Source organism: Trachymyrmex septentrionalis, unplaced genomic scaffold (assembly GCF_001594115.1).
Source record: "Trachymyrmex septentrionalis isolate Tsep2-gDNA-1 unplaced genomic scaffold, Tsep1.0 scaffold62, whole genome shotgun sequence".
NCBI lineage: Eukaryota > Metazoa > Arthropoda > Insecta > Hymenoptera > Formicidae > Trachymyrmex > Trachymyrmex septentrionalis.
In genome coordinates this window covers 1,275,219-1,289,871 of record NW_017305800.1, presented here as the reverse complement: position 1 = coordinate 1,289,871, position 14,653 = coordinate 1,275,219, and the positions used below count along the sequence as shown (strand labels likewise).

At 27.6% G+C, this 14,653-nt stretch overlaps 3 protein-coding genes across 5 annotated transcripts in view; all 3 read left to right on the top strand.

Moving 5' to 3' along the window:
- Positions 1-1,058: 1,058 nt before the first annotated feature.
- Positions 1,059-6,011, top strand: LOC108752842 (glutathione S-transferase 1-1-like). 3 transcript variants are annotated; one of them, XM_018493978.1, is made up of 6 exons: positions 1,059-1,148; positions 1,739-1,887; positions 4,744-4,802; positions 5,104-5,245; positions 5,336-5,500; positions 5,865-6,011. In XM_018493978.1, the coding sequence occupies exons 2-6, from the start codon at positions 1,747-1,749 to the stop codon at positions 6,009-6,011; spliced, it is 654 nt and encodes a 217-aa protein (XP_018349480.1). In that variant the 5' UTR covers positions 1,059-1,148; positions 1,739-1,746. The 3 variants fall into 3 exon arrangements, with proteins under 3 accessions (XP_018349480.1, XP_018349479.1, XP_018349478.1); XM_018493977.1 differs by having other exon boundaries at positions 1,115-1,152; positions 1,743-1,887; XM_018493976.1 differs by lacking the exon at positions 1,059-1,148 and adding an exon at positions 1,160-1,306.
- Positions 6,012-8,063: 2,052 nt separating this feature from the next.
- Positions 8,064-9,502, top strand: LOC108752841 (glutathione S-transferase 1-1-like; the record flags this gene model as incomplete). The annotated part of the gene is made up of 5 exons (XM_018493975.1): positions 8,064-8,361; positions 8,503-8,561; positions 8,654-8,795; positions 8,876-9,043; positions 9,278-9,502. Coding segments are annotated over exons 1-5 (732 nt in total), but the record flags the coding sequence as incomplete, so codon positions are not given.
- A 3,538-nt stretch (positions 9,503-13,040) lies between these two features.
- LOC108752718 overlaps positions 13,041-14,653 on the top strand; it is a 7,183-nt gene continuing 5,570 nt past the window's right edge. Inside the window, exons 1-4 of the mRNA XM_018493750.1 lie at positions 13,041-13,091; positions 13,632-13,780; positions 14,101-14,159; positions 14,437-14,578. Of these exons, the coding sequence (XP_018349252.1) occupies positions 13,640-13,780; positions 14,101-14,159; positions 14,437-14,578 (342 nt within the window). The 5' untranslated portion in view covers positions 13,041-13,091; positions 13,632-13,639. The remainder of the gene's footprint in view (positions 13,092-13,631; positions 13,781-14,100; positions 14,160-14,436; positions 14,579-14,653) is intronic.

The window sequence follows — 14,653 nt, the reverse complement described above, 5'->3', positions numbered from 1 at the left end:
TATATATATATATACATACACACATACAATATTTTTCGCGGATCACGTACATGCTATCTTCTCCGAAAACTTTTACTTGAAATGTCGTTTTCTTTGGATTGCAGCTGGGATAGTAGCGATACATTCGCCTCAGAAGAATCGAAATAAGTGTGTCTGTATAATAGTATTCCACTATTGTTTCATAAACTTATTGCAGACTTTGTAATACAGAAAATTCTTGTCCAACTATAATTATCTCTGTTTTTCTAAAGGCTTTAAAAAAATAGTTAAGTTAATGTCCTTAAAATTAAATGCTAAAAGTTTTAAAAGGAAAATTCCTTGTTATTAAAACTTTTTTATTTATAATAAAATTATTATTTGCGAAATAAGATGTCCGTTAAGAAGTTGATATTGTATTACTGAATGGGGAAGAGGGGGTAAGCATGGAAGGGAGATTATTATTTTTTTTCACTACCGATATAAATCTTGCTGAATCAGTCGCCTGATAATGACAGTGCTAGAACGTTAAAATTTCCTCACAATGTGTAAAGAGCATGATTTGCAAATTTTTTTATACAGCGACGAATCATCGATATACTGAAAACTAATTGAAGTCGGTTAGTCAATAAAAGATCAATATTGTACGAGTATGTACATCAAAAATGCTGATTAAATCGCAAATCAAATTATAGCCTAATCAAGTTCACGAATACCCGAACATGCAAGGCTTTAATAATGTATATCAGAATTTTTCCCAAATAGGACCAATCTTCCCAATTTGTCAGCAGTGTGCCTTTCTAAAAATAATTTAACACAATTCTGCAAATAGATATTTTACGAATATAATTATTAATATTTCAATATTAAAACACTGAGAGAATAATAAATTTATTTTTATAACGATAATATCACTGTTTGTGAGAGAATTTTTATCATTTATCGTTATCATATAAATAGAATTTTGGGATCAAGAAACCATGATGGTGGCAATATCCCCAACTACTAACAAGTATTGAGAACCCTCGACGCATAATCGATCTCACTCTCGCGTGCGTGCAATACACAGGTTGTTCCGTGTTACACAAGCTTTATAAATACCTCAGACAAGCAAGTTGGTTACACAGTCTGCCATAATCTCGCTACTCGTCTCCAGAGAATACAATCTGCAGATTCGGTCTAATATGATTTTTCATCTCCATTTCTCTTCACCTGTCTCTTATTACAAATAATTCGTCAAAACTGCTAAAGTGACAAGGCTACTTAAACGATTGTGAATATTTGTGATTTATGGTGCACGAGATCGACTTTGTAATATACGTAGAATTCGGTGAGTGCTTGAAGTCGTTCCTTGTTATGTGATAATTTATGAACGTGGAAACCTGCGGATTGTATCATTTTTCACGTCTACTCAGTTAATGCATAATTAAATGTATAAAGCTATAGTACACCTGTTCAATATAACTTATAGCCTATAATTAACAAGTTTTCTTTTGACTGATTAATAACGCAAATTTATGTATCTCACATTTGAATTGGTTTGAGATAACATCGTCTAATCAAATTGTGTCATCCGATATTTCGATTACTCTTCTTCATTTCTTTCTGTTTTTTTTTAATCACGCGTGAATAATTAGTCCTTTAAATATGAAAAGTACGTTTCATCGAAAATAGTTTCGTGCCGCTCAAATACTCTGGAATGCCTGACGTGCGATCGATCACATTGGTCACTTCATTAATAGAGCGTCGCGCGTTTTCGCAGATTTCAAGATGCCCATCGATCTTTACCAACTTACCGGAAGTCCGCCATGTCGAGCCGTTCTCTTAACAGCGGCAGCTGTAGGAGTGGATTTAAATGTGAAAAACGTGAATCTCTCTGCCGGCGAACACCTAAAACCCGAATTTATTAAGGTGACTTATAATACAATTTTTTTAATGAAACACACATTTAAGAATATAAATACAAGTGAATTCTTCAATTAAATTATGATTATATTATTACGTCTTTATATTGCACGTTTAAGCCATGAGGATTTATTTATGTTTATTTTAAAAGAAGAAAGACTAGGAGATATGAAAGGATACAGTTTAGACACTGCATAAGAGCGTGTTGCGAATCAAATATAGCTTTTATGACTTTGGAATAAATCAACGTCCTCGAAAAAAATGCTATAATATTTTTTTTATGAAGCAGTGCGATTATCGATCTTATTTTCTAGTCAAAGAATTTAATTTCAATAATCTCTAATTGGACGTTGTGCGATTTTTATAAGACGAAGAATTAAAAATAAGGGCTTTAACTTAAATGGATAGAAATAGCGTTACTTAACGTCTATTTAGTAATGAAATTGTTAATTTATATTAACATTGCCGAGTGACATATATATTATAATTTTTGTGAATAATTAATAATTAAATAAAATAAATGTGTAAACATGTAGTATGAATTTATGGGAGCAGAGAAAGAATTAAATATATAATAAACCTATTTTCTCAATTATAGCTGAGATAAAAGAAGATAAATATTTAAAAAATACTAGGGAAATTGAATAAGGAAAAGAAGAGAGAAAGAGAAAAATAAAAATTTCGACATCAAAGTCTTGTCCAGAAGCAATAGATCAAATTTTATCGATGTTAAAAGTGTCGGGTATCGATCGCATAAATGTTGAGGGATAGCGAGATAATTAATTGAGGAAATTGAGATATTTGTAATTCTAGTGAATATGTTGTGCAAAGTTATAATATCTAAGAAGAGAAGAAGAGACAGAAATTTTTCCAACAAATTTTACCTTCGAAGTGAAATATGTGAAGAAGAAGACGTAAAGTTGTTTAGAGAAGTAAACACAAGAGTACGATGGGAAATAGAAGAAATAGAAGAAGGAGAATCGGAAAATATTCATTCAGTTAAAGTGGATGAAGAGGGTGAATTCTGTTCGGCGGAAGGTAGAATAGTCAGACGAGAAAACAAAAGGAGAAATCGTTCACTAGAAAGTTCACCAGAAAGAAATCCTATTTCAGGATCCAGGAGCTGCAGAACCAAAAAAACAGGGAGCGATAACTAAACCTAGCTGTTCGTATTTTTTAGCTAGAGTTTTCTTCTGAAATTTGCACGCTCTCTCTCTCTCGTCTGTTTTGTCCATTCCAGATATACTTAGCATTCGCTCTGAATTTATGGATTCTACGAACCGGAACTCAAATGTCCATTAAAGTTTGACCGATTTATGATTTGTTTCAATTGCTCTGTTATTTAAGATTTAATTTAATTTCTTTTGATATTCATCAAGAAAACATTAACAAATTTGATTTCTTTTTATTCTCTACTGCCTCTATTTGAATTTCTAACTTTATATATTTTAAAGGTCATAGTACCCGTTTTATTGAAATTGAGTTATAGCAGAACCCTTCTCAAGAAAGCTCTCTTTGTGATGCCTTAATATTAAATTTATTCATAAAAGGTATTAGACCACAATGTTCTTAGTCCGTGCGCGGGTATGGAATTATCATTTCTTAATTAACGGAAAAATACCTCTTAATGAAGCATAGTGTGGAGGCGAAAGCTAGGATTGAAACCGGAACTCAACTATCAGACGACCATGCAAGATATGAAGCCACGCAACGCCACTCAACGTCTCCATTGTCTCTCAGAACTGAGTATCCTAAATAGAGCTTTACACAGAACAATGGAAACCGTGCATTTATTGACAGGATTCTACAAAAATCGTAGACCCGTCGAGACTTCACAATCGTTAGGAAGACAACATATTTGTCGCATGTTTAGGCAATATTTATTTATTACCAATTTTCTTTCAAGATTTCAAATCTTATAGCACGCATTGATGTCAAATTTTATCGCTAATGACCAAACAAATCTGACAAAAATCATATTTTATTTGTTTTTTCTTGTTTTATCACATGAAAGATTTTTCACATTTTTATAAGACGTAACAATATTAAAGAAAAAATATGTAGTATTTATAACTTTTTTCTAAAAATATAACTTATTTAAAAATTTATGTTTTCTTTAATTAACAGTTTTTTAACAACTTTTCGAGAGTTTCAATTGCAAATTGCTTAAGCATTTTTTTTTTAATACATATAGTAGATAGCAATATTTATGTTGCACAATATTTATTGACGTACTACTGTTTTTAATATTTCTGATATTAAAAAGTCTTTATCTACCCATATCCGGGTATTTGTAACCCAACGTTTTCTTTTACTTGTATCGCAGATTGTGCATCAATTTTAATTAACTTTTTTTTTAATCTGTCGTTTGAAGATTAAAAAAAAAGAATTTTTTAGTTAGAAAGTCTAAAATGTCGTAGCACAAAAGATATTTTGCAATAAGTGAAAAGGGATCGGAAAAAAAGTCTATGAAAAGGGGGGAGGGAAGTTATGCTAACTCTTTGCGGATACTAAGGGTTAACAACAATTAATATTAAAGATATAAAAATATTTTATGTAAATAACAAAATGTTTATAACGAAAACTTTAAACATTCTGCTTTGTATTCTAATTTTTTGTATATAAAATTTGCTTTCCAATAACATCGATATGTTAATACTAAAAATACAGATACAGTAATGTACAATTGAAACTGCAAATTATTCAAACATGTTTTCTTTAAAAACTGTTTCTTTAAATATAAAAAAGGCAGATCCTTTTTGTTTTGTAAGTTCTTATAATTAATTTGTCGAATAAAAATATACTTCAAATTTTAAAATAATTAAAAATAATTATTATTTTGTTATATAATTTTGTTTATAGATGAATCCACAACATACGGTGCCTACATTGGATGACAATGGCCTACATTTGTGGGAAAGGTATTTATTTCCTATTTTTTTTACTTTAACATTTAACGAATGTCATTGACATTCATATTTATAAAATAAATATACTTTCTTTATAATAATTAACGACTTACATTTTGTTATAGTTTAATTTACTTAATATTAGATTCCCATGGTGTTAGATTTTATATTTACTTAAAGCTAATTTAGATTTACGAATTCTTTCAGATTTACGAAGCCGTATACAAATTCTTTAGTAAAACGTTAATTACTAGCGTTAGTTAATTATTATTATTATTACATTTATTATTCACGTGCTTACATTAATTTACAGCCGCGCGATTATGACTTATCTGGCTAATCAGTATGATAAAAACGGTTCTCTTTATCCAAAAGATCCAAAGAAACGAGCCTTGGTTGATCAGAGACTATATTTTGACTTAGGAACCCTGTACCAATCTTTTATCAATTATTTTGTAAGTTATCCTTGGACCATATAATATTTCATAATATGTAATGGTTAACAAAATCGATGACGATATAGGTATAATAAATATTAATTACAGTATCAACTGGTAGTTACCGGCGTCACTCCGGAGCAAGCAAAATACGATAAAATGAACGATGCCTTATCTTTTTTGGATAAATTCCTAGAAGGGGAAAATTATGTGGCAGGAAAAACTCTAACTCTCGCCGATCTTGCCTTAGTTGTCACCATTTCTAATTATCAGGTAGAAAATTAGGTTTACATAGATATACGTCATCGGTTTATTATAATAAAACATACATTAAATCAATAAATTGTGAGTGTGGAAGAAAATATTTCTATATAAAATTTAAATAACAAAAAAAAATTGTTTTTAAAAAATTAAATATTAATAGTTTTATTATTATTTGCAATATTAATTTCAAATAATAAATTTTTGCCCTTTTAAATTTACATAAACTTATTTTATTATATAGTATAATACATATATTTTTTAATTATAAGTAAAATCGAAAATATAAATTTATCTAAGAAATAGTTTTGTAAATTATTATAGCAAAAATAACATCGAATTATCAACTTAAATATTAACATTTCTTTTCTTATAGCTTGTGGATCATGATTTGACTAAATACAGCAACATTTTGAGATGGTTTGCCAAGATCCAAGCCGAAGCTCCCAAATACAATGAAATCGAAGGCGTCGGTAAAAAGGCATTCAGAGATCTTGTCGAGAATGCTAAAAAAAAGAAGTAATCTTGTGACATTATTTTAAGAATTGTGTAATGTATTGGTGCTTTTATATTTTTATGAAATAATAGTTTGTCTTACAATATTTTTATATATTATAAATTTCGAATTTAAATAAGAAAATTATTATATATTGTTAAACAGTTAAAAATGGTACTAATTTAAAGGCATGTCTCTCTAAATTCTTTGGCATAAAATTTCATTCTAAAAACTGAGAATTGAGCTAATCTTGAAACAGAGTGGCTCAATTTTCAATCTTTAAGAGTGAGATTTATACTACAACTTTTTAGAAAGAATACATAGTTCTAACAAAAAATTCTTAAGAATTAAAGAAAATAGAATAAAAAAATCTAAAAAACATTCAAATGTTGTTTATTATTAATAATAAATTTTTTAATTATATATATATATCAATAAAATTGAAAATATGATATAAAAAAAACTATAAAGAAAATATATTACATTTAAAAAATTAAAGAATGTGACGATTATTACTACGAATTTTTTTTTGGAACACACACACACACACACACACACACATCTAACAGAATGTAATAAAAGGTACTGTGTACATAAAAACTGATTTTAATTCTATATAAATATATACAATTGCAGATAACACAAAAGTTGTGCTATTTTACACTATATGTTTCCAAATATAAAATTAGTTATAATAATATCCTATTTGCAGTTACTCTTTATAATATCTAAGGAAAGTTATAATTAAAATATTACAAGATAATATATATTCTCCGCAAAATTTCATGGTTATAAAGTTGAGAATTCTCACCTCTACTGGTCATTTAATAACAAGAAAACTTTAGCATAGTTTCCATGAACGTCTGCCCTTAGAGAATCTTGACCTAGCTTGTGCATGGCTTTGTCGCGAACAAAAAGTTTTCACGACCAGGTCAAAATCTTCTTTCTTTCACTGAAAATGTCGTTAACAGGCAAATTCCATCATATCAACCGTCGCAAAGTTATGTCCAAAACAAATTTAAAAACTACTAGGTTAATTAATAACGTAGTCATAAATTTTATTCTAATAAAAATTTCTTTCTTGTTTAATCTATTAGGATTTATTTATTTTATTATATATGAAAAAAATTTTATACTGTATACATACAAAAAATATCACAGAATTCGCGAATACCCGTGTGCAATGTTGATTCTTTATATCAGAAACAACAACTTTTTCGACTCGCGTATAAGCTCTTTCATTATTTCTCTATTTTAAAGATTTTATATTTATAACAATTGTTCATGATAAATATCATTATTTTGAATGTTTTTTAATTAATATGTTTAAAGCAATGACTAAGAGGCTACAATTTCTAAAATAGAAAGTATCATATAATTCTTTAAATACAAATTATTTCTAACAATTTATGAAAATTTTTGAGAGAAAGAGATATTAACAACTTTTCTAACAACTAAAAAGAATTTTTCTTTCTGCTCACACCTTTTATAACGATCATCTTCAAACATTCAATATTAACGAATCTTTCAAACCGTGATTGATTCGTTTCTTCTCATTATGTCCGTAATTTATGACTGGTCTGTAGTTTGTTTTAAATTTGATGTTTATTTGATTCTACTCTCTAAATAACGAGCAATTACAGTATAAAAGTCTGTGCTTGCATCAATCGTATTTTGTCGATGTAGAAGTTACAAATACTGTAAAAATAAGAGTATGTAAACATTTTAATTTATAATACTCAAGCGCAGCGCACAAAAATATATTAAAACTTATATTCATTAATGTTATATTATGTTTCAAATTAATTTTAATATTTTTTAATTATATATGTATGTTACATATATATAGAGCTTCTTTTTTTATCTTACTTAAACTACATTTTATAGTTGTTTACAGCATAGTTTTCAATCCTAAAAAAAAAATGTAAGTAAAGCTATCCATCTATCTGCGCCGATCCGTCATAAAAATCTAATAAAGGTCAAAGCTACAGGCTGACAGTAATATTTAAATACATGGCAGTATATCGATTCGATGAAAAGTTATAGTCGAGAACTGTTCAGTCTTCGTGCAAACCTGGATCTGTGCACGCAATTGTTTTCGCGAAAAAACGAATACTTATTAACTTTATACTTATTAATTTAGAATTAACAAAAAGAGGTAATATTTGTGAACACATTATAAACTACGTGAATATCATATATATCAATCGAACAAATTGAGCTATTTTAAAAACAAATAATGCCCGTATTATATTATTTTCCTCTGAGTCCACCTTCCCGAGCTGTCATGCTCGTGGTAGAGGCAATAGGGCTTGAAATGGAATTAGTAGTATTGAACACGATGGCTGGTGAGCATTTGACACCGGAATACGAGGAGGTATGAAAAATTAATAGTGTTTAAATATTACTAAGTAAAAATACTTCCGCTATTTTAGAATAATTTTGTAATTTGAATAGAAAATATTATTGAAAAGCACTATATTTTTTAATATTAGAAAGAGCATAATTTTATTTTTAGTTGAATCCACAAAAGACGGTTCCTTTTCTAATCGACGATGATCTTAAAATATCAGAAAGGTCTGTAAAAGCGTCTTAATAAGTGTCATGTAGCTCATCTTATAGTATTTATATATATACATTACTATTTTCATCAAGAAATTACATTTTAGTCGAGCTATCATGGCTTATTTGGTCGATCAATATGGTCAGGATGATACATTATATCCGCGTAATATAGAGGCACGTGCTTTAGTTAATCAACGATTATATTTCGATCTTAGTAATCTTTTTGCGAGTATATTTGAGTGTTACGTACGTATACATTTCATTATTTCTAAATAAAATATATTAAGGCTGCATATGACCAATTATTGCACATTCTGTGATCATAGTTAAAAGTCCTCAGAAAGGAAATCGATACGTGTGATCCAGCACAGTTTGAAAAACTATTAGAAAATTTTCAAATCATGAACAATTTTCTTGAAGGACAAGCTTACGCGGCTGGAGATAATTTAACGATCGCCGATCTTTCCTTAGTTGCGTCAGTAACAACAGCGATGGTAATTTTAATAATGTTATGTAGTATTAATTGACTACAATTATTTTTAGAACAAACTAAAACAACAATGCTACATGTTAATTCTTTGGTATAGTCTTTCTTTTTTGTAGATATTTTTTGAGATTATTCTTTCTCTCCTATTAGTAATTTTATATGGATTTAGTTACTTTGTTGTCAGTTGTTACATATTTTAAATTTATTTTGAGATCTGCAAAACTAATCAATTGTTTGTTAGATTTTTGGATTTGATTTGGGAGAATACAATAACATTTCTGACTGGTTGGAGAGAATACAAACATCTGCACCTGGATACGAGAAAGCTAATGGTGAACCTGTCGAGATATTCAAGCAAATGGTTCAAGCTTCACAAGGCAACACAGAAGAAGGAGAAGGAGGAGGAGAAGAAGGAGAAGGAGGAGAAGAAGAAGGAGAAGGAGGAGAAGAAGAAGCAGAAGGAGAAGAAGAAAAAAAAGATGGAGGAGGAGAAGAAAATGAATAATATATGTAATATATTATTTTAATTCGAATCTTCAAATTAACACATATTAAATATATAAAACGTTTACGTGTAATGCTATCAATTAAATTTTAATCAAATAATTGTGTAGAAAAAAATATTATTTATTGCATAAGGTTTTTATCAAAACTTATATTTAATACGATTGTACGTTGATTTTTAAATTGATTTTTAAATGTATTATAATATTATTTAAATTTCTGCAATTTTTGCAAATAAATATATTTTATAAATATAAAAATAAGAATACAAACAAATTAAGAAATAATACCTGCAAGCATAATATATTATAAATTAAAAAAAGTAAATTATTAATATAATAACAATAATTTATAGTGTTATATTAATTTAGAAAAATTACATCATTTGATTAATTTCAAATTATGTAATTCCTATAATTTCTTATATTTTTAAATTTCTATTTTTTTTATTGAAAATTTAAAACATTGAAGAAGAGTAATATGCCGACTGATGGCAACGCCACTAAAATTCTACATTATTCACATTCAACATATGTCATCCCATCTATGTTCTATGTCGGGTAATGATCTTTTGAAAATTACATACACACTATAGGAAACCTATATTTTTATTTATAACATCTTATTTAATTAATTATTTGTATATTTTGTTCAATAAAATTTTAACCTAACAGGATTAATAAGAATTTATGTAATTCTTGGATTATATGAAATACAACATTGTTTAAATAATGATTATTCTTCAATTGATCTATGATAGAAACACAAGTTGCAACTCATGATAGTCATAAAAAACTATTATTTTATTATATATACTTTATACAGAAAGTTGTAGTAAAAATACGTTTATTTTTATAAGTAATTAAATATTAAATTAATAAATATATATTAATGTACATAATTATTAAATTGTATAATAATAATAGAATTGTGTAATTAAAGAATCATATTATGTGGATATAGCATGTAGGAGTATCAAAAAAATAAATACAACATGAAGCAATAAAAAAAATTATGAATACGGTATATTATTTATTAAAATGTTGAATGAATATGGTTATACTTGTGTAAATGTCTCTATTTCCAATAAGTGTATTTTTAATTTTAACACAATCATAATTATAACATTATCACCTAGCGACAAGACGTTGTTATTAAAGCTTTTAATATTTTATCATAGGTACAGTCGAATCTCTATAAAAGTAACTTGTCGGGACCGACCGATCTTCGTAAAAGTAAATAAATGCACAAGCATATATGTTCGATTATGGGAGGTTAAAGCATGACTTTTACGGAGATTAAAATAAAAACGGAGATTCGACTATAAAAGTGATAAATCCAAGGGTGCTAATTAAAATTACGTTACAACACAAAAAAATGTTAATGTGACAAGAACACAAAAAATTAATTTAAAGTCAGAATATAACTCATGTAACGCGTTGTATTATAATTATTTATGAGACATGATTCGCTACGCTACGTATAATGTATAATACATAATATTATACATTATGTTTTGATATTAAAGATATAGAAGATCTTACAAACTGCTATATTTAATAGCGAAAAAAGTAGACGCAATAAAAAAGTTTTCTAGCACTTGCACGAACATGTTCGAGACCAAGTATAGGGGATGTGTGTAATTAAGTAACACTATCAGATTCTTTGCCTCAAAAAGTATAAGAAATAATGTCGATTTTATTTTTCGCAAGTCCAGTAACAACAGACCTTTTTATAATTTTTGTCTTTCAATATTATTGTATTTTATACATTGTGAATAAAATATTTTGTTTAAAAAAAAACACAATTAAAAAGAACAAAATTTTGGTGTTTTAACTAATAATTATTCATTCGCAAAAGTCATTAAACATGAAAATATGTTAGTGTACACTTTATAAGCATAAAAATTAAACTATTATAAAATTAGAAAAAAAGTTTAATTGCCATATATATATATATACGATTGAGCGCATAAAAATATATATAAATATATATAAATATATATAAATGCATACATAGAATGTTTTGCTCCAGTTAGTTACGGGTTATTTGCAGTATTTTTCTTTAGCAAATATTAAGATAAACAGGATCTATTTTTTAATATATAAACAGAAGTATCTTACTATTCAGCTTTCAAATAAATATTTTACTTAAGATAAACGAAAAGTTTATTTAAAATTATATACAGAAACAGTAGAAAGAATGAAAAAAAGGAATTTGCCTCTGTTGCAACTTATTGTTAGAAAAGCTAATATCTTCCATCGCTAATTTCTCAAGAGAATTATACTTGGCTATTAAAATTATTGATTTTCTTTTTTACCATTATTTTCGCCTATAAAGCTTTTGTTTCCGATGCTAATGGTGATATCGAAATATATCATTCTCATTCTTTACATTCACATGTTACGCGCAACTTATCAAATGTGTATTAATGTAAAAAGAAATCTTGAAGATCAAATAGCAAATGTTTTCATTTGCTATCAAGTGGTTTGTTTGCTGAGTTTTTTGTAAGATGATATTTTACATATAGCAATTTACATTTATGTAAGATTTAATTTTTAATTGTTAAACTTATATAAGCTTTAAAAAAATGAAAATAAGTGTGTGTCTGTAGTATTGTATTTCTCTATTATGACGTTACTTATTGTAGACTTTGTAATATAGAACATTTTATCGTTCAAAGAGTTGATATTTTAATCAATGATAGTGAGACGAAATTGAACATTATTTTTTTCCGCTACTGATATAAATTTGACTGAGTCATTCGTCTGATAACATTATTAAACCTTTAACGTTTTCTCATGAATGCAATGTAATAAATGCAAACTTGTAAAGAAAAGCATGACTTGCAAATTTTTTATACGATAACAAATCATAGGCGTATCGAAATTAATTAATGCCGACTAGGAAATTGTTGATTAGGAAAAACATTAACTATAAATATTTCCTTTTTCAAAAACGTTAAAAGTTATATACGATAGTTATAACTACGATAGTTGAAGTTATTAAGAATGTAATGTAAATTTATTTATTTTATATTTCAGTCAACATAAACTTATAAAACCTGTAGTTTATAAATTTCAATTTTACTTTTAACTAGTATTTGTACAGTGCAATTAGATAACCGTAATGATAAGAGCGTTACGTCATGAGCAAGAGCAATTGAGTAATCAGTAAGGTCAGTTCACACAAAGTAAAATATTACTTCTTTACCACCAGGTGTCCTCTTCTTTAATAATATATATCGATCATATTTACTTATTGTAAGAGATTTCTTATTGTTTATTATGCAATTATGATTATTGTTTATTATGTAAATGGAACATTTAAAACAATCGAAAAAATTGCTATGAAACAGAAAATGGCAACACCCTCGACTATTAACAACGTTAAAAACCTTTAACATACTCGATCATCGATCTCACTCTTACGTACGTGCAAAACAGAAGTTGTTCCGTGTTACACAGGCTTTATAAATAGCTCGAATAAGTAAATTGACTAGTCAGTCTACCATAATCTCGCTACACGCCTCTAGAGAATACAATCTTCTGGTCCGTTGTAACTGCTTATCTCCATTTCTTTCCACCTGTTATACAATAAATAGTTCGCCAAAACTGCTAGAGTGATAAAACTGCTTGAACAATTGCGAATATTTGTGCGCGAAGACGACTGTAATTCGGCGAGTGCTTAAATAGTTTCTTATTACGCAATAATTTATGAATATTCTTTAGAAAACAAATTTTATTTATAAAATTTTTGATTTATTTTTCACGTTCTGCTCAGTATATAGTTAAATGTGTAACGCTACGGCTCGTCGTAATTTCCGGCCTATAATTAACAAGTTTGCTTTTAACTAATTAATAACGCAAATTTATGTGCCTCGAGTTAGATTTGTATGAGATAATGTCAACAGATTGTATCTGATATTTTAATTACTCTTCTTCGTATTTTTTTCTGTTTTTCAATATTTTTTTAAACATGAAAAACTCCCATATGTCGTCGAAAACAGTTTCGCGTCGCTCCAATACTTCCGACGTGCTAGAGATCACAGTGGCTACTTTATTAATAGTTTTGCGCATTTTCATCCACAGATTTCAAGATGCCTATTGATCTTTATCAACTTCCTGGAAGTCCGCCATGTCGGGCCGTACTCTTGACGGCGGCGGCCTTAGAAGTGGATTTAAATCTGAAAAAGGTGAATCTCGCTACCGGCGAACACCTAAAACCTGAATTTATTAAGGTAATTTGTAATGAAACTTCTTACAAAATTAAGCATTTAAAGATATAAGTGAATCCTTTAAATTAAATTGTCTGAGATTGTTATGTCTAAACCACAAGAATTTATTTTGCGAAGAAAAATACAGTAATTTATAATTAAACCTGAAAATCCTTCGAACGTATTTTTCTTAAACTTTCTTTAAATATCAAAAAGCTGTATGCTAAATATCAAAGATCTGTTGTGTTTCTAAGTTTTTATAATTTACTTATTAAATAAAAATGTATTTCAAATTTCAATATAATTTAAAATAATTGTTATTTTATACGTAATTTTCTTAATAGATGAACCCACAACATACAATACCTACATTGGATGATGGCGGTCTTTATTTGTGTGAAAGGTATTCTTCTTTAAATTTTTTATATTAACATTTAATAAATATCTGATTTTTGCACATAAAATAAATATATACTTTTTATAATTGTATACAATTTTGTTATATTTTTTTGAGTTTTTTTACTTATTATTTTTTATTTACTTAGTATAAAATCCAATATTTAGGCAAAACGAATTAATTTCAGATTTCTACATATTAAATAAATATTTTATTTACAAATTGTTTAATATCATTCTATATTATTATGATATCTATTAATTAAGATCTTATCAATTTACAGTCGTGCGATTATGACCTACCTAGCCAATCAATATGGCAAGAAAGATTCTCTCTATCCAAAAGATCCAAAAAAACGAGCTTTGGTTGATCAGAGATTATTCTTCGATTTGGGAACGCTGTATAAATCATTCTCCGATTATTATGTAAATTATCCATAAATTTTATGATATTTAATATATAATTGATAAAATTAATAATCATACACACACACACACACA

What these genes read in the sequence shown, in the direction of transcription:
- LOC108752842 (XM_018493976.1), top strand. Translation starts at nt 1,267, where the DNA reads ATGGTGCACGAGATCGACTTTGTAATATACGTAGAATTCG. An exon ending in GGCCTACATTTGTGGGAAAG is followed by an intron (nt 4,803 to 5,103) that starts GTATTTATTTCC and finishes ATTAATTTACAG; the next exon opens with CCGCGCGATTATGACTTATC. An exon ending in TCACCATTTCTAATTATCAG is followed by an intron (nt 5,501 to 5,864) that starts GTAGAAAATTAG and finishes CTTTTCTTATAG; the next exon opens with CTTGTGGATCATGATTTGAC.